Source organism: Macrobrachium rosenbergii, chromosome 31 (genome assembly GCF_040412425.1).
Source record: "Macrobrachium rosenbergii isolate ZJJX-2024 chromosome 31, ASM4041242v1, whole genome shotgun sequence".
In the NCBI taxonomy this organism is placed as follows: domain Eukaryota; kingdom Metazoa; phylum Arthropoda; class Malacostraca; order Decapoda; family Palaemonidae; genus Macrobrachium; species Macrobrachium rosenbergii.
The window spans coordinates 25,432,119-25,455,674 of record NC_089771.1 but is presented as its reverse complement, the minus strand read 5'-3'; the positions used below and the strand labels follow the sequence as shown (position 1 = coordinate 25,455,674).

At 39.7% G+C, this 23,556-nt stretch overlaps 1 protein-coding gene across 2 annotated transcripts in view; it reads right to left on the bottom strand.

The window, feature by feature from the left end:
• Positions 1-224: 224 nt before the first annotated feature.
• The window catches only part of LOC136855442 (calmodulin), a 34,927-nt gene continuing 11,595 nt past the window's right edge, over positions 225-23,556 (bottom strand). The window contains exons 2-6 of one of the 2 annotated variants that reach the window (XR_010858037.1): positions 15,419-15,593; positions 6,050-6,191; positions 5,402-5,502; positions 4,079-4,171; positions 225-3,671 (exon numbers count right to left, since the gene is read on the bottom strand). Coding sequence is in view for 1 of the 2 variants with exons in the window: in XM_067132479.1 (XP_066988580.1) it covers positions 3,643-3,671; positions 5,402-5,502; positions 6,050-6,191; positions 15,419-15,593 (447 nt within the window). In the remaining variant the exon portion in view is untranslated. The remainder of the gene's footprint in view (positions 3,672-4,078; positions 4,172-5,401; positions 5,503-6,049; positions 6,192-15,418; positions 15,594-23,556) is intronic. The other variant, XM_067132479.1, reaches the window with a different exon arrangement.

The following is a 23,556-nucleotide window of genomic DNA, read 5'->3' as shown; positions in this document are numbered from 1 at the left end:
TTACAATGACAATTCAGTGCAATAATTGTCAAGTACTTCGAGAGACACTATATTAAGAACACTTAGTTTGCACAGGCAACTATACAGTGAATATAAATACCAAGGGGGTCAGCTTCAGGACAGCACGTCTTCAACCTTCTACAGTCAAGTCCGTAAGGACACCCATCTCGGTTCGTTGGAAAATTACCAGACCAAAAACTTAGGGATCACATTAAAAAGCAAAGTTTACTTTCTTGATCTTTTTTATTCAATACAACATGACATCAGGTCCTCAAATTATACTAATGGCATCCTGGTGGTGGGGGCAAAGAGGCCGCAGAGGCATCCTGTCCCATCCCGAACCCCTGCCTGGCCGCCTGCCCACACACTGCCCACAACCCACAATTTACCAGCAGATCAAACCCACTGCCCATCCTCACCCAGGGCCATCCGAGTCAGTGAAGAAAAACACCAGCGAAGGACTAAAAGCATAAACATGACAGAGGTGGGATGACTGACCTGCCAAAAAGGAGGAGGAGGAGGAGGTAGAGAGGTGGAGGAGGAGGAGGAGGAGAGAGGCTGGCTTATACAGAGAACCCAAAAAGAGAATAATAATAATCATCATGGAAGGTGAGAGGCTGATATGAAGGCAGGAAGGGAGGCTGCTGTAAGCCACCACTGCCCTGTTCAGACACACTGGAACTCGCTTACACTCACTCGCTCGCTCGCGCGCACACACACGTTATCAGGAAAACTATGGCAAAAACCTGCAGCGATGTTGAATGCAACCGGGCCTACTCGGTTGCTTGGAACTGAAGCAGTGGTGATAATATTCTCAAAAATTGGTTTTTAAGAGGAAGGGAAGTCAAGTGGATTGTGGACACGAGGAGAAGAAGAAGAAGAAGAAGAATACAGTTCATCATATAGACTTTTTATATAACAGTAATGTAACGAACAATAAGTTTAATTATGGTAACGTTGATGGGGTGGTGCAGTGCGGCTGGGCAGTACAACAGTAGCAGGTGGCACAGAAACTCCACTGCCACCCCCTTGATAACAGCACTGCTGCTGATGTACTGTAGTCCGGGAGGTGACGCGTGGCAGCTACTGCAGTGGCATGGAAACGCCCCTGCGACACTGGGTCTCACCAGCTGAGGGCTTTACTTTTATATGTAGAGGGTATGAAAGGAAGTGGGAAAAAACAGGAGGTTAACACGGTGGCAGCAAGTTATGGACTCAAAAAATGTACTCAAGTGAAACAAGAAAAAGAATTCTGAAAACAACAAATCAAATGACCTATGAACTGCTTTATAATAGGGTTCCCCCCTTAGCATCAGCTGTTCCAAGTCTGCTGCTGCTGCTGACACCCCCCCTCTCACTTTCCCACTGGCCTAACTTACCACAATATAAAGATGGTGAAGCACATGCTTTTTTTTTTATATCACGGCACGAAGCTACACCTCACATACAACAGTGTCAAAGGAATGTTCATCGCGATACAGAGTTTTATCACATGTCATAAGAAAACCGAACACCCAACAAAACTCGTGCAACGCATAAAAAGGATTCCCCCAAATGAATCGAAAATGTGCCAGTAGGATGGTCACTAAGCTGCTACTGCCACGTCACTCGAGAGACTTCTGTGATGCCATTCCCTTCTTCAAGCTACCAAGACATTTGAGAAGCCTTTTGGGGGGGTCAGGGCACGCACTGTCAGCCTCCGAGTCGAAGGGCAAGACTGCTTTCGTCACCATCCTGGGCCCTGTTCCCCGAGGGGCGTCCAATAACAAAATCTGAAAAGCTGACTACAACATTTTTCTCCCATCAACTGCTGAGACCCTAATAAGCTTCAAAAACCAACAATGCCACATCTGGCGAGAAATACCAAAGAAAAAATAAAAATAAATACAAGACATGTTGCAGAAAGAGAATATTTTTAAAGAACTGTATATTTTCCTACACAATATTCATAATGATAGTGGTCAGGGTCGCTATTAGCGGCACGCAAAAGTGCCCTACTACATAGCGGCAATTTTAACAGTGAAAAACAATGCAAGAAATGGTGAGGATACAACGAAAAATTGAAAAAAATTATAGTTTATGACGTGCCTTACATTAGTATTATGTAGTACAAGAATTTAACTTCATTTTTTGTTTTTTGCAATATGTATACATTTGCTATTCCTTTAAGAAAATTGACAAAGACACAGCTAACAAGAAGTATGTTGATACGTAAATGTATCTCTCTCATTCAACCAACATAAAATACAGTACAGCACACCCTCTCCTCTATTTACTGTATTCAATATTTTTCTAATTTCTTCCAGACAAACACAATATAAAATAATCATCACCCTTGGTGAACAGTGAAAGGAAGAAAAAACAAAAATCCTTAACACGTAACACCATTCTGGATGATATCACGATTACATAGTTCTCAAAAATTAAGAAAAAAATTATGTAACTTAAAAATTTACATGACAGTTCATATATTTATACATATATAAACTGCGCAACCTAGCTTTCCATCATTTTCAAATAGAACAGTACTAAAAAAAAAAAAAAAAAATAAAAAAAAGGAGAAAGAGCATATAGTCTTCAGTCTAGAATGGGTGGCAGTCCTCTGTTGTTGACGATGGCGACGGCGTGTTTTGTTGGAGGAACGAACGAACGAACCCTTTTTTATGGTCTTCAAAGGTGACTGACTATATTTCAAAATCAAAGAAGCCCATTGGAAACGTCACTTCATTAGTCATTAACACACCATTTGAAACAAAGCAAGCTGAAGGGGGTCTTTCACTACTAGCTTATATGGCTACCACACAATAACAATGACTGTACTTTTTTTTTATTTAAAAAGGGGTAGTAGTAGTAGCAGTCCTTTCTTCTAGGACTTCAAAAAGATGTTTTTTTTTCTTTGGAAGCTGAAAACATTTCTACGAGACTCAAGAAAAATAAACAAAAAAAGTAAAAAGGTAAATTTAAAAAGCATCATGTGGACATATGATGACTTCCACCATCCTTGCACAACTTTTTATATCAACTTTCTACCAGTAAACATTTTTTTTTTTTATAATGGGCTTTCTTGGTAAATTATTATACTTTTATATATATATTTTCCTTTCTCCAGAGGTCTGACCACCCGAAGCGCACCCCTAGAACCAACCAACCAACCCATACATATAACTGCGCTACTTGCTACTGGGGACGACGAGTCCTTGTAATAAAACTCGGTCAGGGAGGGTTCAGAAAAATGAACCCTTCACGCGCCACTCTCTCCCAGGTCCACAGCCGCTGATGATGATGATGGAGAAGGAGGAGGAGGAGGAGATATGGAACCATCGCTGCCTACTAATTAAGAGTGTTTATTCTCCTGGATATGGTAATGATTTGCAGCATCAGTACTGGCAAATGGTGGCAGAGTAGTGGTGGTGGTGGTGGTGGTTTTGGTGGTGTTGGTGTTGGTAATATTTTTCCTGACAGCAGTAGCGCTTTAAGAGCCAGATTGTTATTGAAGGCAAAAGAGTTAGGCAAGTTTAAGATATACAGTATGTGACTCGTTTATTATAATGGGTTTTAGCAGTTCCTTTTAATAAGATAAACTGGAAAGCAGAAAAACTGTTCGTTTGAAATTTGTTTTATTATTAAGTGGGTGCGATCACTTCACTTTGAGGTCATCATTGTGACGAACTCTGAAAGGCAAACGAGAGGGCGTACATTAGCAACCTAAATAGAACATTGCTGATATTGAGCTATCACAGTCTTGCGCCAGAACAAAAACGTGACTGATACTGAGCTGACACATTAATCCATAATGAACTCTGACTCGACAAAAATTAATAACACAAAAGTGCCCAATTACTAAATGTGTTGCCAATTAAAAAGAAGGTACTGTACTTGTAATGGCACAAAAGTGTCCATTTCCAACGTGAAGCAAATAAAGTTACTGTACAAGAACTTGGCGATTCATTAGGCACGGACAAAGCTACAAAATTCAAGACCTTAACCTTACATTTAGTAAGTCACAACATCTACTACAAAAGGGAACGAAAAAGACAAACGAGAATACAAACTAAAAAGAAAGGTGTCAATGACTAACAACTATTCTATGGATTAGGAAGGCTGAGTGCCGGACGTAGGACGTGTCTAGGGCGTCCCTGTTTCTATTTAGAAGTCATCATTCTCACAAATTCTGCAAGAGAAAAAAACAAGGCCAAATGCTACTTACAGTAACCACATGCAAAAGGTGTATAATGGAGGATCAAAATAATAAAGTTAATTACATCAACAGGTAAATAAAACATCTGCCATTCAGCTATAAGCTTGGATGTCTAGCAAACTTCATTAGCAAAGAAATGTAAATAAAAAAGGGTAAAAACCACAACAAAATTACTCTCTAATGATTGGACAAGAACCTTAGGCATTCTTAGGTTATTCAAGACTTGGTACATGATCAACTAAAAATTAATAAAAATGCTGGTTTACTATATAAAAATCAGGCTGTTACATATAGGAAAAAAAAAGTTCTTGAATTTATGGGGAAAATGTACAAGGCTACAAAGAAAGGGTTGTTTACAATCAACCTTTTAATCCAATACTGAAAAGGCAATTATTTTCCTTCATTGTCAATGATACAATCTACTTTAATACACATTAAATGAAACTGAAAACGTTCAATTTAACACAAATTACTGCTTATCAAAACATTAACACTCAACTGTGATTGGAAATGTGCAATAAAATTCTGAAATTTCACAACCAGACAAGTAAAAAATAAATAAATAAAAATAGCAACCTGACTGCAAATGCACTATCTCCCTACACGTCAAATCAAAGACCTTGTGTCATTGTGTAATGTAGCTCTTAATGAATGAACCAGTGGCCTTTCAAGCCACCTCAAAAGTGGCGTTGATTAAAAAATGCAAGCAGGTAACATTACAGAACCCACAAATCCAAAAATTACATTTTACTGTTACACTTCTAGAATGAAAGGTACCCAATTCAGTGACGTAAGAGTTTTATTTCCACATTAAAAAACATTATCCTTTCTACGTTAAAGAGCAGTTTGGTTGCCTTATTTTGCTAAACTTCGTTCTATGAAATTCAAGACTAACTCAATTTGTAAATATCAAAGACCTCAGGTTTGGGACAGGGAAAGCTGCAAGCCTAAAAAAAAAAAAAAATTACTGCAAGCAATACTCTTCTATAAAACCAACCATGCAACAGCTAACATGCAATACTGAGGTGATGGGAACGTTGTACGTATAGCATGCTAAAAACCTCTCATTTTAGTACTGCTAACTAAAGAAAAAAAAAATAACTTCTGGATCAAGAATCGAAAGCTAGAAGACCTGCAAACGATGAATAATCACAAGGCGGAGGAAGTAGTAGTAGTAGTAGTAGCGAAGAGCCGAAACCTTACCTTCATAATTGACCTGACCGTCTCCGTCGATATCTGCCTCCCTGATCATTTCGTCGACTTCCTCATCAGTGAGTTTTTCTCCGAGATTGGTCATCACGTGCCTGGAAAGGACCAGATCCATTGCAAAACCAAGGCTTCACATTTTCCTATCATCCTTCAATATTCTAAGGCAGCAAGTATAATTAGTATAGCAGTTTGACATTTAATTTGATTAGCCTAACAGATATAGAGTACAGTAAAAATAAAAAAAAAACTATTCTAATACAGTACATCCTGGGTCGTCTAGCAACATTAGTGTCATCACTTCTTAGCCATAAGTGAAAAAATTGACAAGTCTGGAAGTAAATACAATATAGGTTTATTTCCACTTGCCAATGGCAGCTTCAGAAAAATGTAAAAATACCGCTGTAATTATACACTATAGTTTTGATAAGGAATATCATTGGAAGGATATTATGTATCTATATCAATTTAAAAAGCTGTCTGTACTTATCAAAACAATCTGGAATTTTGTGGAATCTCTACTCGAAGACTGAATGCCCTCAATTACTGACTACCTGTTACTGGCTGTGAGAGAGAGAGAGAGAGAGAGAGAGAGAGAGAGAGAGAGAGAGAGAGAGAGAGAGAGAGAGAGAGAGAGAGACCTACCTAAGCTCAGCCGCAGAGATGAAACCGTTGCCGTCCTTATCGAAGACCCTAAATGCTTCCCTGATTTCTTCTTCTGAGTCAGTGTCCTTCATCTTACGCGCCATCATAGTCAGAAATTCGGGGAAGTCGATGGTACCGTTGCCTGAAAGACAGAAGAATTATTCCAACAACTGACAAGAACTTCTACATCACAAAAGGTGAAAACCACAGTTGAAATTGGCACTCTTCAGTTCACTGGCAAATTCATGGCCAGAATTTTCGAGGTATCAAAACAACAGTTCTTAAGATTGATTCATCAGATTACACAGTAGCCTGCAAACTTCAGGACTCCTCATTCCAAAAATTAAAAAAAAAAAAAAAACAAGACAATTTAGGAATACACCCATTCTCATGACTACAACAGAAAGAATACATGGCAGGTCAGGAAATGAGTCATCACCCCAACACTGTGGCTAAACAAATATACTCTTCTCATTACCCATAACCTTCTCGATGACTCACCTCAAGGATCTTGTATTTACCAGTTGATGGCTTCCCTTGAAATATCCATTCTTTTCAAACCAATTCCCATTCAAATCTCATTCTTCTCTAATAATTTTTTCTCAAGTACTACAGACATTTCACATTAGTCTATTTCAGTCGTAATAGGTTCTTGGTTTGCCAATATTAATGTGCGAGCTCGCTTAGTGTGACAAAAGCAACCGCTAATATTTCTTCAGTAGCACCTTTTCCATCGAACAAGTCATAAGCCTCCAAGGAACTTCATAACTATATCTCACCTTAAAACCAACGACGCTCGTTTTACTTGTAAGTACAATTCACAGGTGCAATGTGGCAGGCATGTTTAATGGCCTCCAATTCGTTCAAAAGTGCACTTGCTGTAACTTATGTATTCATGGAATCTAAGAAACCACCTCAACATACTACGGAACAATCATTTCATGTCAGTATGCAGGGCAGGAAGACACTTAAGGCAGTCATTGTGTCCGTGCTTTCTTTTAAAAGGTTCATTTCCTACATTTTCTTAATCCAACAAATAATCGGCTGCATTTCGTAGCCTCTGAAGTGCCAGGTTGTTAAACGATTTATAACAATACCACGTGAAACTTACGGCCAACCTCACTCTTACCACACAAGAGGGAGCAGACACGGATACTGGAGCCATTATTGTTTAGGTATGAATCGAACAGGCGGTACAAGGCACCGTATATTGTTTTCCTCCTAAGGTGCAGTACAATGTTTCATCCTAAGGTGTACTGTAATATTTCCTCCCAAGGCACAGTGCAATGTTTTCCTCCAAAGGTACAGTACAATTTTCCTTCCTGAGGTACAGTACAATTTTTCCTCCTAAGTACAATGTTTCCTATTAAAGTACGGTACACCGTTTCCTCCTTGGGTACAATACTACGTTCTCCTCCTCGTGCAAGACCACCCACTATGAAACATGAACGACCTTTCCACAATACCAAACCAAGATTTATCAAACACCAGTGCACAGACTGGGATCAGATTTTACCAGACTTTTACCAGATGCAGCAGGACTGTTTACAACAGGAAATGTAAACAGTAAATCGAACATCCTTCTATTGAACAACTGGATGAAACCAGACCTGTAACTTCCAATTGAGCAGTTTTCATGACATACTCTCACAAATTACAAAGAGGAAACTTTGTTAATTTTTGTCTAAGCTCTCAATATACACATAAGGGTTGCTCGCCCTTATATCAGCCGGTGCTGGAATAGAGCCAGCATAAAATAATATACCAACCAACACTTGGCATATCCGTGCTTGGGACGTTGACCTTTCTAATATCTCCATAGCTTCCGTTGTTTGTTATATCCTCGTTTCCCTTGGTAATTCTGATATAATCGCATAAACGATATTCATGCCATAAAGCCCAGGCTCTGGACTCCAGGCAATTAGAAGTAATAGAGAAGTTAGACAGCAAGAAGGGTGACTACAGTTCACCACTGACAGCATACTGATATACACGACACGTCAATCTATATATAAATACTTCAGGTTCTGGGTATACCAGTTCTAATAAACAGTCTTTTAATTACATCAATTTTAATGAATTTTTAAGCTGACATCCTGTGATTTCCAAACCTTGTATATTCACGAAGACACCTCACTTTATTCCGGACTTCATCGAAACAAGACTTTCCTGGAGACAACTGCTAATACGGCAGTTCTTTCTCGAAATGAAGTTCCAGCAGACAGTATATTCGTGAACGACGCTTCACGTAATGACATGATTATACCTTCATTTACGAAGTTGGTGAATTAACTCGCAATTATGACTAAATAATTAAAAAGACTCTTGGGAGAGTGAGTGAGTTGTGTCCAAGTTACTGAAGAACACAAATGCTAAACTGGGACAATATGAGAGACTTCATGGTTTTTGAGAGAGAGAGAGAGAGAGAGAGAGAGAGAGAGAGAGAGAGAGAGAGAGAATGTCTAGACACCCAATATGCATATGAAGCTTAAACCATTTACCTAAATAAAACGCTACCTAACCATGTTAAGCAAACACCGACGACCTTTGAGAAATCTTACTTTCATATCCAATACAGGCTAGTGTTGAGAGAGAGAGAGAGAGAGAGAGAGAGAGAGAGAGAGAGAGACCTACACAGCTAAGAGTTGAGGGAAAGAGATTAAACGGAGGAGGAGGAGGGGAAAGAGAGAGAGAGAATCAAACCTACAAAGTTAAGAGAGAGAGAGAGAGAATTGGTGTACCGGCGGCAGTATCGGCTGCCAGAGGAACATCTCAGCAAGGGCATTGTGTCACCCGGTGGGACAGCGCGGACAATGAGGCATACAGGAGAAGGAAATGTCACAAACTGTACAAATACATTTGCGGTTTATTTCCCCCCCCCAAGATTCAATAACCCTCTTAACACTAGATGCTACTAAAGAAAGGGTTTGTTTATATTTTTATGAAGGTGGCATGTGTCTGGGTATGTGGGTACAGAAGATGGGTCACTGGCACGAGTAGGTGGTCAATAAATCTGTGAGAATTGCAAGACAAGAACGGCTTAGCTCAAAGCACTCCATTTCTGAAGCTTCCTTTCAGCATCCAAAACAATTAGCCAACGGGGCGATGCCGGCTTCCTCTTGACCACAGACAGCCGCTACAAAGACAAGATGGACTGGCCAGGGGGCACCAAGAACCTTCTCCTCCTCAATGAAATAAAACTGTGTTAAAGCAGTTCCGGACAGGAGGACACCTTCATACCACTACGCCGCCCAAAAAAGTAAATTTACAACTGCTATCATTCTCACGTGTACCACACCTACCATCTCCAACCAAGACAAGGAGGGGGGGGAGGGGGGAGGAGTGTCAACCCTGTGACAAACTATGACATACCAATCTCACCAACGTTCGAACACGAATGCCCCAGGTATCTTAAAAGCTGCGTATCAACCCTCCACAGCAGTAGAGCCTTTACAAGGCGGTTTCAAAATGAAATATGCCACAGAGAGAGCTAGCTGCTACTTATAATAAAATTCCTAGGAAGTTACATACTTCCTTAAGTAAAAACTTCCGTGGCTGGTGGAGGTACTCGCCCGGGGTACCTTGGCCATCTAGCTGTCGGTGCCAAGTGGGGCGGTGACACTCCCACATACAGGCAAACTTCCTCACGGTCCAACCCCCCAAAACTAAGGCCACTCACTGTAGGGGCCCCCCACTTCTCTTTCCTCGTCTGGGTGGGTGAGATATTGTTGCTTCTCCTCTTCTTCTTGCTGTGATCCTTAACCCCATTTGGGCCAGTAAAATGACGAGGAGGAGGAGGAGGAGGTTTTTTTTTTTTTTTTGCGAAGATTCCCACAACGTTCGTTAACGCTTTTCTTAAAAAGATTATTCACTGTATGCTGTAAGTAATTTTTTTTATAATGTACCTTTTGACAAACGTTATCTGGTTTTCCTATACGATCACCTAAAAGTCAACTCAGACATTAAATATTCATTCTGTAACATTCGGCCGCAACGCCTTTAAGGCGAACCAGACACAAGGAAATATGGCAAAATTGGCACGTAACGTACTCTAGCAGCCCCCTGCTAAAGGCTAGTGACCTTAAAAGAAATGCCCATTTCATGAGTGGTCAAGGAGATCGGGATTTTACTCACTCAAGGGAAATTATTCCTTCTGAAATGAATAGGCTTGGGTCAAAGATATTTCTATACCACGGACGCGAGAGAGAGAGAGAGAGAGAGAGAGAGAGAGAGAGAGAGAGAGAGAGAGAGAGAGAGAGAGAGAAAAATCATACCATCCCAATTACGTTTCATTCCAACCTTGCAATTCTTACTTTCACAACCTACTTCTAACTAAAGGCAAATTTGAAAAAAACACATTGAACGTGCTTGACCCCATGACAAAAATGGGGCAAGGCGGGGGGATTCTTCAGACTGCACGACCTCTGTCCACCTCCAAACCTTCAAATCACAATCAAATCGCATCGCAGGCTGACTTGACTGACGGGCATCGTTTATAAAAGTGGTCAAAAACACAGGAGGCAGGGAACGGGCCGCCCAGGCGCCGACAGGTGAACCCACAAGGGTCTGGGAGAGTTGCCAAACGTCGCCACATCCATCACTAAATTCAGTCCTCCAGCAAATATCATTTTAGAGGAAATTTTCAGTCTCGCTTATTATACTCTGCCGCTCGATCTGCTGCCCTTACTTCAATTAAGCCACGCTGTTAGTTGCTGCTATAACATTCGATGCTAGTTGCAACTGAGGCCTGCTGCCTTGCCTGGTAATCCATTTCACATTTCAAAAAGCTTATAAAACCCCCACGCCTCTGACAGTGTAATTCAGAACAGAATCAAATATTCTTCCATTCCGTCGCAGCAGCACCTTACTGTAACTATTTTTCATTTCAGGATTCCTCCTTCAGAAAAGCGACTTGCCCTTGACAGGTAAAGCCAAGGTTAACCATCAGATCAACTCACGTTCGCCGACGATACAGATCTATATAAATAACCCATTCACCGTATGACCTTCACCTATAAAAATCTCGAGATGTTGCATTGATCTCAAGTAATGAGAATCTCTCCTCCTCAAATTAAACCAGGAACAAACCGATATCGCGATTATATCGATGACATTTGGAATTTCCCCGCCCCCCTCTACACACAAAAACTAGGGATTGACTCCACCTCATGCCAATCTCGGCCCTTCCATGTGACAGTTGTTGGCAAAACATCCACTTATCGTGGTGAAATTTGAAATGCGAACTGATGATTATCCCTATTCGCACTTCGTAAAGTTCCTTCAAAAGCAGTCACGTTAACAGCGTTTGGACCAACAGGTTTGATTACAGAGAAGGTAGCATGATACTACGTGTTCTTCTCAAATACATAAAATAAAATCTACTGGCTTACTTATCTGCCAATTTTAAAACCTACAGCGATTACAGCCTTTACACCAAACCCTCTTAAAAAAAGATTCTTGAGATCTGATTTGTATAAAAAGCTATATCCTTTTCAACACACACACGACTTATACGACTATTGTTCAAATTCAAACTTACATAGGTTACTTATCTACCACATTTAAAACCTACAATGTTCACAACCCTGTGCACCAAACTCGACAAAAAAAATCTGAAAATTTTACTGACCTAAAAATCTAAAACAAAAAAATCTTTAACACTTGCACACGAGATTTATACGTCTGGTGTTCAAATCCATAAAATCAGACTTACAAGGTTTACTTATCTACCAAATTTAAAACCGAGGACTAGAGCCCCGTGCACCCAACTCGACCAAAAACTTCAAATCTGATTTATCTACAAAGCTAAAAACCTTTTTAACATACACACAAGAAGTTTGCCTATAAGGCCAAATTCCTTTTTAACACATACACGAAACTCATCTTTAATAAGGGCAAAAACATTTTTAACACACGAGATTTATCTATAAGGCCAAACACCTTTTCAACACACACACACACACTAGCAAGCTTAAAAGACCAAAAACCTTTTTTTAGCACACACACGAGACTTATCTATGACAAAAAATATTTTTTAACACACGAAAACAATTAACATTCTAAGAAAATAAAGGAACAGCAGCAATTAACCATTTTAAAAAAAGAAGAGGGGGGTGGGGGCAACAAACCAACACAATGCTTATGGCTTGGAAAAGACCCAGAGGTGTTTGGTTTCTGCGACGGTGAACGACTAAGTCGAATGGAATGCAAGAGTTGCAGATAGTTGCTCGAATTACGACTACAACTGTACGAAAAGTCTCTCTCTCTCACCCGGATGCCAAACGTGCCGTTATAACAAAAGCATATTTTTTTTTACATGTACCGTCACCGTTAGAGAAACGGTTGTTCTTAACAGAACGTTAATCTTAGTCTTTTATTTCTGATATACAACCGTGAACGTTAATACGAGAGAGAGAGAGAGAGAGAGAGAGAGAGAGAGAGAGAGAGAGAGAGAGAGAGAATTTGAGCACTGTTTCAGGGACCTTGCTCCCGTATCGATACGTTTTCATGTTGGGCTAACTTGAGAGAGAGAGAGAGAGAGAGAGAGAGAGAGAGAGAGTCACACGCTCTGTTTTAGAAACCTTGAGGAAAGTCTTACTCCCGTATCGATTCTCTATCGTGTCAGGCAAACTCCAGTGACAATATTTCAACATGCTGAAGCAAAGTGTTTACAAATACACTTAGCCTTCGACTCGTTACTAAGATTATACGGGACGGGCTTCACATCCCCATACATCCAAGCCCTTTATTTATTTACCGTTCATTTCAGCGGAACGGCAAGCACGGTTTAACAATTCTAAACGAAACCTGGTAACGATTGGTTACTATTCTTGGGTGTGACAGCGGTGTTATGTGCCAAGGCCGCGCTGGTAGGCTAAGCGACTAACCTCGCCTGATTAAGGATAAAATACTGTCGATACGAAGACGTGAAAACACGTGGAATGCAACGTCGTTATGCTCAGAACCAATTCAAGCAAAGCAAGCACTGTGTAACAACAACGGAAAAGGAAATTTTAAGAGAGCGAGAAAGGCAAGGTGTTTATGAATGGGTTTCACACCCAACGGTGGGCTGATCTTTGTAACCTCCCGACCCTCTTTGCAATATGATGTCAACATTTCGACGAAGTACTGTTTACACCTCTCTCTCTCTCTATAACTGCAATCAACAATCGTCGACTTCCAACCACGTACATGAGCAACTGCTACGGTCCTTAGAGGCATACTTGACTTTAGGGAAAACCGGTGCCACCTGCACGCAGAGAGAGAGAGAGAGAGAGAGAGAGAGAGAGAGAGAGAGAGAGAGAGAGAGAGAGAGAGAGAGAGAGAGAGAGAGAGAGAGAGAGAATTTCAAAAGTTGAACATACGTGTACAGTACCGCACTTTTGTAAATGAAGAGCATATTGCTAGTTTTTCATCACACGGCCTTTAATTCAACCACTGACAAAAAGTTCTTGACTCATCCATTGGTAAAAAATTCTGACCATTATTCATATTAAGAGGGCATTAATGAAATATCACATGAACCCTTAACCCCTGACAAAGCAGAATTCTTACTCAACTCAAAAATCATCGCATGAATCAACTTTCTCCAAACACCAGAAAAAGTCAACCACTTTACCATGTATCATTTTGTCCATACTTGTAAACCAAATTTAAAACTGTCAATTGAAACAAAAGCATTTAATACTAAATCATCACATTAAAAGGCATACATTTCACGTGTTCCCTTGTTAAAACCAAATCTTAAAATTAATGCTCCAATCAACTCGAATAGCAAAGCTACGGACTATGTCGTAACGGCAACAAACGCTTGTGCGTTTAGAGAGAGAGAGAGAGAGAGAGAGAGAGAGAGAGAGAGAATATTAGTTTGCCCACAGGAACAATACAACACAGTATAATAACAGTATAAAGGGGTACTGTTGAACATTGGTAGACAGAGACCGAACGTTGCAAAACGTTCGGATCCCGGCCTACAAACCACTATACTCGACTCAGCTGTGAACAGGCACTAACGTTAGCTGTGCTTAGAAAATTGCTTTGAGCCAGTAACTTCATCCCTTTTCCTAAGCATAAAAACATGGAGAAAGCCATCAAATCTGAAAATCATTCCGACTATAAACGTTTAAGCTGTGTTAAATCCTTAATACTTAACTAGAACAAAGTACTGTGATAGGAGTTTCAAGTTCCAAAATTTCACATCCATCCCTTTTTGGACCTTAATTACTAATACTTGACATAACTAGGTATAATGCAAGAAGTGATTATGGAAAAACCATTACGGAATAAATTTGAAATATGAATTTCCTTAACATACATGACAAGCAAGTAAGTCCACTAAGGCCTACTTTAGAGACTATCTGCTAAAAGTTTTACTTAACTTGGAAAGCTAGACGTGTCAAATTTTGGCCTTACCAGACCCCCTTAAAAAGCTAAAACAGTCTAATCTGGGCCCATCAGCACCCTTAAAAAGCTAACTGTCTGAAATTTGGCCCTATCAGCCCTTAAAAAGCTAACGTCTGAAATTTGGCAGTTTCAGTCCCATGAAAAGCTAAAATAGTCTCAAATTTGGCCCTATCAGCCTACTTAAAAAGCTAAAATCTGAAATTTGGCCCTATCAGATCCATTAAAAAGCTACATGTCTGAATTTTGACCCTACCAGCCCCTTAAAAACCTAACTTACTGAATTTTGGCCCTATCAGCCTCTTACAAAGCTAAGTCTGAAATTTTGCCCTATTAAAGCCCTTAAAAAACTAAAATAAGTCTGAATGTTGGCCTTTATCAGCCCTTAAAAAGCTACAATAGTTTGAAATTTGGCCTAATCTCACCCCTTAGAAAGCTGAACCAGTCAAATTTGGTCATATCCCCTTTGAACAGCTAAAATAGTCTGAATTTTGACCCTATCAGACCCCTTGAAAAGCCAATCTTCGTCCGGAACCTGGCCCTATCAGCCTCCTTAAAAAGCTAAAAGGGTCTGAAATTTGGCCCTATCAGCCCCTTTAAAAGCTAACCTGAAACACGGCCCTATCGACACCCTTAAAAAGATAAACTTGTCTGAAACATGGCCATATCAAACCCCTTAAAAAGATACAATTGTCTGAAACATGGCAGAACCAAACCCCTTAAAAATCTACACTAGTCTGAAATTTGGCCCTATCAGCCCCCTTACAGAGCTAAGCTTGTCTGAAACCTGGCCCCATCAATCAGCCACCATAAAAAGTTAAGCTTGTCTGAAACCTGGCCCTATCCACAGGTGTCTGACGACATTGGATTATAACCATCCTTACCCAAAGAAGAACAGAGTGATATTTTTAGTTACTGTACCAACTACAACCGTCATTCCTTATGAAGCTGAACCATCTGGGTACTCACCGTCAGCGTCGACTTCGTTGATCATATCTTGAAGTTCGGCTTCCGTGGGGTTCTGACCGAGGGACCTCATGACTGTGCCCAATTCTTTGGTGGTGATTGTGCCATCACCGTCCTTGTCGAAGAGGGAGAAGGCCTCCTTGAACTCAGCAATCTGCTCTTCGGTAAGCTGATCCGCCTATACGAAAGAACGAGACAAATTACGAGGCAATTAATATTGGGATTACACAGGCAACAAGTAGACTTGGTGTGTGTGTGTGTGTGTCTATGCATGCGTGTGTGAGAGGGTGGATTTCGTTAATGTTTTGGTGTAAATGCATTTATTTATGAATGCGTGTTTTGATACACACGCGGTCAAGGTGCTTTGTTCAGAAAACTTCTCTCAAGTGCCATGCTAATCTCAGCATGCAAGACTTATGACCAATTATTTAGGCAACGGGTGTATTGAAGGTTAGAGATTTTACCTTTTTGGGCATCATCCAAATGAGTTTTATAAGTCCAAGTACTCAATCTGTATGTCAGATGCTCTTAAACCTTTATCAATTATCAAACCCTTGTGATTACATCAAAACCTGAAGTAATCTAGCAGTAACTCGACAAACAACCTTATAAATGATGACAAGAGTGCAAGAGACAGAACCAATAATGAGAACAAAATTGAGAAAGTTTGGTCAATAAATTACCCGGATTAAACACTAAAAGACTTTACCCCTTCTACAAAACGGGAGATTACAGCGACTTATCATTACGGTCTAACCTACAGCATTGCAAGACGACAATCGATCTCGCGTTGGGAATCACATCAATCAATCACGCAAAACCTGGGGCATAAACTATTCAGTACAGTTCAACACTTCGTTCTCTCTCTCTCAGAGAGAGAGAGAGAGAGAGAGAGAGAGAGAGAGAGAGAGAGAGAGAGAGAGAGAGAGAGAGAGAGAGATTCCTCTGCCGCACAATAAAACTTTCCTCGGGAAGAAATTCTGACACCAAAGGAACAGTTTTACAAGAACAACCAGCCTGGAGCCTGTCCACAACCCAACCCAACCCAGCCGGCTCTCTCTCTCTCCTCCAACACCCAACTCAACTTTAAGGCGTCTTAAATGCTGAAACTATCGACCGAGTCCCGCACCACTATCATTAAACCCTTGCACTTAAATTTCCATCTTTAATTCATATACGTGATTTCTAGATAATTTATAAAAATATCTAGAACATGCAAACCACCAGCTTTCAAGGTCCTACGCAGTACTGCTCAAGCAACATTACTAGTCACTGACAACTGTACCAGCGGGCAACTAGTGATACTAATTAGAATACCGACAAAGCTTCTCCCAACCTCCCAAACTTCCTTCAGGCTACAACTGGTAAAACTATTTGATCAAAATCCCAACTTCAGGGGCCCTCTTGTAATACCGGTGTCGGGCAACTTTGCCTTCTAGTTTGAAACCTCAGGAACCACCAGTAGTTCTCCCGGAATTGGGACGGTAAATGTTATAACGGGAATAAGGCATGATGGGCGGGGGAGGTCTCTCCTTTTGAACTGAACCTCGAGTTGGGAAACCACGTGACAACTACAATGCCAGAAACCCTTCATAAAATTAACGGCCAACCTTCCAACATGAGAAATCAAGACAAGTCAGTAGTAGCATAAGCCTTAGCAACGCAGTGGTGAACACGTTGCCTTATCTCGGTACTAAGGGAATTCAAAAACGATTGCTTATCAACCTTCCATTTCCTGTAAAAAATCCAACAATTTGTCGAAGATTCTAAAATTTCCGCATCACTCACGCCACAACCTAAGAGGACGACAAACAAAATCATATATGCACGACAAACCCTAAAAAGACGGCAAACAAAAACACAACCGTCACGATCCCGCATGAATTAGAATAATGCGCATACCAGCTTGCAAACATTTTACGGGGGGATGTAGTGCGCATGCGAGAGAGAGAGAGAGAGAGAGAGAGAGAGAGAGAGAGAGAGAGAGAGAGAGAGAGAGAGAGAGAGAGAGAGTTACTGGGAACGTAGTTATTGATCCCAGCGACGTCGGCTACACCACCGCCACCTCTGTTCCTCTCCTTTCACTAATTTCACACTCTCCCGAGGAAAAAGCAAATGAATCTTATAAAGAAATGCATGGTCCATACATACACACGGTTACATATATAGGCTACATATGTATATATATGCACAATCTACTGGTCACTTTTTAACCAGATGCATAAGAAATTGCAATAACAGTGCCCTTTTTAACTTCTCGAATTCTTCACACTTTTCGGACAAGCTTGCCACTACAACGCCTTAGATCCAAATGCAAGAATAAGTAGTAATTCTGGATGGGGATGTGTGTATATTTATGTGTATGTACAGTATATATGTAGGGTAAGCGTACCAATAGGTACTCAAAAAACATGGATTTTTACTCTACAGACTATGTCCGTCTTACAAATAACATAACGAATATGATATTTTTACAGGTTATGAAGAAATGGTTGTAGTTTCATGGTATGTAAAGAAATTATAAATATTGCAAGCCCATGCCGAGAAAATGGTCAGTAAATTTGGTGCGTACCTATTATGAAGGCGTGTCCAATGTGTACGCTCCTCTGTCCATTAAGTACTCTTTCACTCATAACTCTGAAGTTGTTAAAGCTACACAAGTCTCCTTTGGATATGTTAGACCTCATTCATTGCTTTATTTGATCATCTATTTTTCAGAGAGCTTCAATTGCATTATCTTAACTTCCATGGGGTATTTATGGAAAAAAGTTAAAAAAAGGCAAAATTTGTGTTTGACATCATGTTCCCATCTTGTAAAACAACATTATAGCTTGAGTAACATCATTACATAATGCAAAATAGATGTACTTGATAATGTATCAGTAGGGGAAGGCTTATACATATGAAAAATGTAGTGAGTACAGTCAGGAAAAAAAAAATATTTTTATTGGAATTTTTTCTTAACAAAACATGGTATTATGATATCCTATTCTTTGAAGTATCACCTCTATATTAATTACACACCTAGTAACTACATGAGATTAACTTTTCAAGCAAACAAAAGTGATTATGAAAGAAAAACTAGCAAACTGCTATTTTACTTGAATATTTTTACTGAATACATAAAAGAAATATATGTATAGTTATCGATAGTAAAAAGAAATAATAAATTGTTTGACTTGGAAATTCTTTGCCACTTCCCATGGGAATCAATGTGGTATATTTACTAACTAAATACATTAAAAAAACTGTATTTATACTAGCACTTACAGTAAAAAAAAATAATTTGAAAACGAGCTAGAAAATCTTTTACCATATTTTCATTTTAACTTTGCTAAATGGGAGACATGTATTGTTTTTATAGTAGATGGAAATGAAAATCTGTATACACGATTTCTATATACTTGTTCTGGGCTTTCTAGAACAACTATCTCATCTCGGTGATGTGGATAGGACACTTCTTCAATTTCTGGCATTATGTAGAAGCCATCACTTTTTTCTTTCAGAAATGACATTTCATACCCACTTTCATCAATCTTTATGACTCTAGCAATGTAGACCTCAAATGGGGATGTCTTTCTACCTTTGCTTGATGATGTTGCTTTTTCTACTTTTATTCCAACCCAAGAATCTACTTTGGGTTCCTCAAGGGTAATGCCAAAAGAAAAGTTGTCTCTTTCATAATCTAAGCTCTCATCTGAACTATCATGCAAACTCAAGACTTCGTCATTTGATGATTCACTTGCTCTACTGGTATAGGAAGGGCCTGCCACTGCTTTACTATCTTCAGTTAGTTCTTTGTCTTCAGGTATTTCTTCTTCATCACTTGTATCTTTCTCTACTCGTTTCCTCTTTTGCTGTGTTACAGAACCTTTCTTACTTGTTGATTTTGGTAGTTCTCTCTCTTCATCATCTGTATCTGTTTGTACTTTTTTCTTCTTTCTTTGTGTTACTGAACCTTTCCTGCCCATTGAGTTTGGTGTCTTTTTGCTTGATTCTTTCTTTTCTCTTGCTTCCTTTATTTTTTCAAATTCCTTAACCATTTTCAGTGATGATATAGAAAATACTCTGTCCATCACATTTCTTATCACCTTTGGCCCTTTACCTGGTTGCCTCTCTGGGAAGAATTTATGGGTGATCATGGCTGGACTTATTGTGGATGGTGTGTCTTTAGACCTTTGGGGGAAGGGGGTAGTCGATGTTTGACTGGAACCTTCATTTAGGTGTTCCAGCTGGTCTTTTTGAAATTCCTTTGGAGGAGGTAGCAGTAAAGGGCATACTTGAATACTGCTGTAGTACATGTGCATAGCCTTTGTAATGCAGTACTAAATCACATAGTGAACCTTTCATCTTGTACATGTGTTCCCTTTCTTCCCTTGTTGTTACACTTGTGTCAGTGGTTGTTTGACAACCTCGATTTCCTGTAAATGGAGGTATAGTCTGACATGAGACCTTGAAACCTCCTTGGTCTACTCCTTCAAAAATTGTAGAAACGTGCTCTCTTTGTGATGCAGCAGCTTCCACCTTAGTGTAGTCAGGGGCATCAGGATCGAAGGGCACCAGGCCACACTTCCTAAATCCTGCCTTTATATTTTCTGGTGTGACATACCTCTGGTACACATTTAAAAACAGTAAGGTAGTGATTAAGTTGAAAAATAAATGCAATTATGTTACCCATAAAAACTAAAAGCAATGAAGCGATATATTCTTGACAAACAAAGCTACAGTAGTAATTATTGAATCATATCATTTCATTTAAATGATTCAAATGGGCTACAATAATTTTTCCTATTTAACTTACTTTTCTATATCATTTAAAGCATCTGCAATTATAGCTGGATCATATTCCTTTTGTTGCACCTTTCTTTTTATTTTCTGATTTTGACCTGGTTTTATTTTTACTTTGTTTTCCCATACTGTATTATTCTCTCTGAAAAAAAAAAATAAATAAACATTCAATGTCTTTTATGATGAAAAGTGTGACGACCAATAGGTACGCAGTGTGTGGTGCCTTATATGTACACGCGTACATACAGGACATCACACACTGCGTACAATTTGGACCAGTCATGGGGTAAATTGACTTGGATATTGCTCCAATGGTTTTCATGGAACAGTGGCCCATATTCTCTCTAGCTGTAGAGGTAGCCTTAGATTGTTGTGTTTTGTGGATTAAGTCTCTCTGGCAGGCAATATTATTTTTGAGTACACATTGGGCATGTGTGTCTTGGCCTTGTCCAGTAGGTACGCACCCTTATTCCTCTTACATCTCTTATTTTACAAAAGTTTTAATGCTTGTTTCTTATAGCCCCAGTCACAAAATCATCCTGCAAACAAAAAAAAACCAAATATATTTAACATAAAGGAACCATGATATAAGAACATACATAAGAAACCTTTAGATTTTCATAAGGAAATGGTGTATTTTTCACATTTCCTTCTATTTTGATTTGGTAACTAGTCCATTACAGAGAGCAGAATCTAGAAACTTGGTTATATATAGAATAATGGTGAGGATTATTCTGAGACCAAAATTGAATATTAAAGTGCTGTCTTTTTCTGTACAGACATTTTTAAATGCCCAATGCGTACATATTGGACTGATGAGTACTTATTGGTACCTCTACCTATATATATTAACTAATTAAAATACATTCGCATCTATCTAATGCACAAGACCATCCCGCTAATATCCGAGTGTCGAACAGCAGCGACAACTCTCCACAAGACTCAAAACTCCGGCCCAATCCGGCCTGGCCTCTCTGAGACGACAGTTAAGAGCAGCTGTCAAACAAAAGCCGGTTCGTTAAAGTTAACGGTCACAGCCATGACGGCTGCTGCTGCTGTTGGAGCTGTGCTGCTGCTGCTGCTGCTGTGTCGACAGACGCCGGTCTCGTTCGGCGCTCCCTCGCTGTATTTGCATTACAACGTGTCACCGGAAGTGTAGCTCTTCCGCTCTTACTCCAACTCGCAACACGAACTCTGATTTCAGCGTGAATCCCTTAACATACTAACATATGATTTCAGTATGTATCATTCAGCATATTAACAGTGATTCTGCCCGTGAATCTTTGCTGAATACAAGTCGACAGTCTATTATAGAACAGACACCATCAAATAACTCGCTAATGAATAACCAAACCAAGGACAAACCACCTCAATTTGAACCATAAATGCCTCTTACAATCTTGTTAGTCATTATTACTCATGCCACGGATTTTCTAAGTCCAGTCAACAATATTGGAAAATGTTTGTTAGGCAAATCTAAAGCCTACATGTCCGTTTCTCCCATACTAAAACAATCTAATGTACTCGTCGTACAAATCGATATCCTAAAGGAAAAAAAAAGTGCGTATCCGAGAGCTGAAGACATATTTTGAAATATTAAACATGAACATTCTCAAAACAGTCAGCAATGTGTATTATACCATTAAAATATCTAACCATCCAACATACAGTACTTAAAATGACCCACCCCCAAATTGTGACAACCGTCAGATCAATGTAACATCGTTACAAACCTCTCAATTTGGTCAATTCCTTTTTAATACATGATCCTATAAATACATTCAACAGGTATCAGGACTCAATGAGCTACCATGGAATGCTTTTGTGATAAAACTTTCAGCCCTCGGTGAGGAAATAATGACCTCCACACGAGGTTCATACTTGACGACAACCCAATCACCTCAAAAGATGGCCATGAGGCTCAATACCAGCACAGAACGCCTGGATAAGATAATCTTACTGGCAAACTGCAAGGCTTGGCAGTCAAGTGGGCTAAGTCAAAGCCTTTAAAATTTCATAATCACTAATGATAAGTCTTCAGACATCTATATTAAGTTAGTCAGCCACAAATTGTGTGCCACTTCCCCCTTCCGTTTCACGTAGGGAGGTAAGCATCAACACATTCAAATGTGTCTGAACTTAACAATGGAAATTACGTTTAACTAATTCTGTCGAACTGACTCCTCAATAAACTATAATTCTCCAATCAGTGGCTTTCAAATAAGAATTTTTCCCTGACAAACGCTGAAAGATGGAAAAGCTATCAGCTATCAATCTTTGTAGAAGTATAAAAGCTGTCCTCAACCAATCAGGACCAGTCATTATTCTTCAGTCAATTAAGAGCAGTCATTGAAAGAACTCAGGACCAGTCATTATTCTTCAGTCAATTAAGAGCAGTCATTGAAAGAACTAAGTCTTCTCCGCTCAGCATTAAAAAAGTTAATTTAGTCCAATAGTTTATGAAAAAACGAACCTCATTCAAGAAAATACAACTTAATTCATTCATCAACTCAAGACTTCAGGCAGTCTGCCTACAATGAAGACCCAAGGCAGGCAGACCTAAGCCTCAGTCAGTCAAGCTACATAAAAGGTACACAAAGTGAGATTCACCAAGCAGTCAGCTGTTGAAAAACTATAATTTCTATGTGGCCAATCATGTCAAGTGATGTATGAGAGTTTGAGTAGCTTTGCATCAACTGATAACAGCTGTCAGGCAGTCACTCTGGGAAATAGACAAACATTCAAGTAGTTTTTTGTTGGGCAATATTGGAACTTTAGGGTGAGAGTCATCAACCCGACAACAGGCGAACCTCAAGGGAGTCATCCAGCCAACAACAGAAAAACTTTCATGTAACCATCATTCAGACCACAGAATTTTCAAGGCAGTCAACCTTTAGGCAACAGAAGAGTTGGAGACAACTGAAGAACCTTCAGGCAGTCAGTCACTGAGCAACTAAAGAACATCTAAGCAGTCATTTGCCCATCGACGGGAGAGCATTTGGGTAGATACACTTAGTGATAATATTAGCATACACTAAACAATCACGTGTGACAACTACTTGGGCAATGAACCAATGATCCATTCAGGCTGGCAACCCGTGAGTGACACTTATCCAAATAGTCAACTGTTGCGTGACATTACAGGGAACTCAGACTGCCAACTGTTTCGTGACAAAGTTTAAGTGGTTAACAGAGGAGTGACTAACAAACCCATTTCAAGATGTCACCTATAGAGCAGTGTAGAGTATTCAAGGCAGCCAAGTTCACAAATGAGAAAAGTATCCAAGAAGCTAATCCAATGATGGAAAAGTATTAAAACATCTTCCAGTGATGGAAAACTTCAGCTTCTTCCA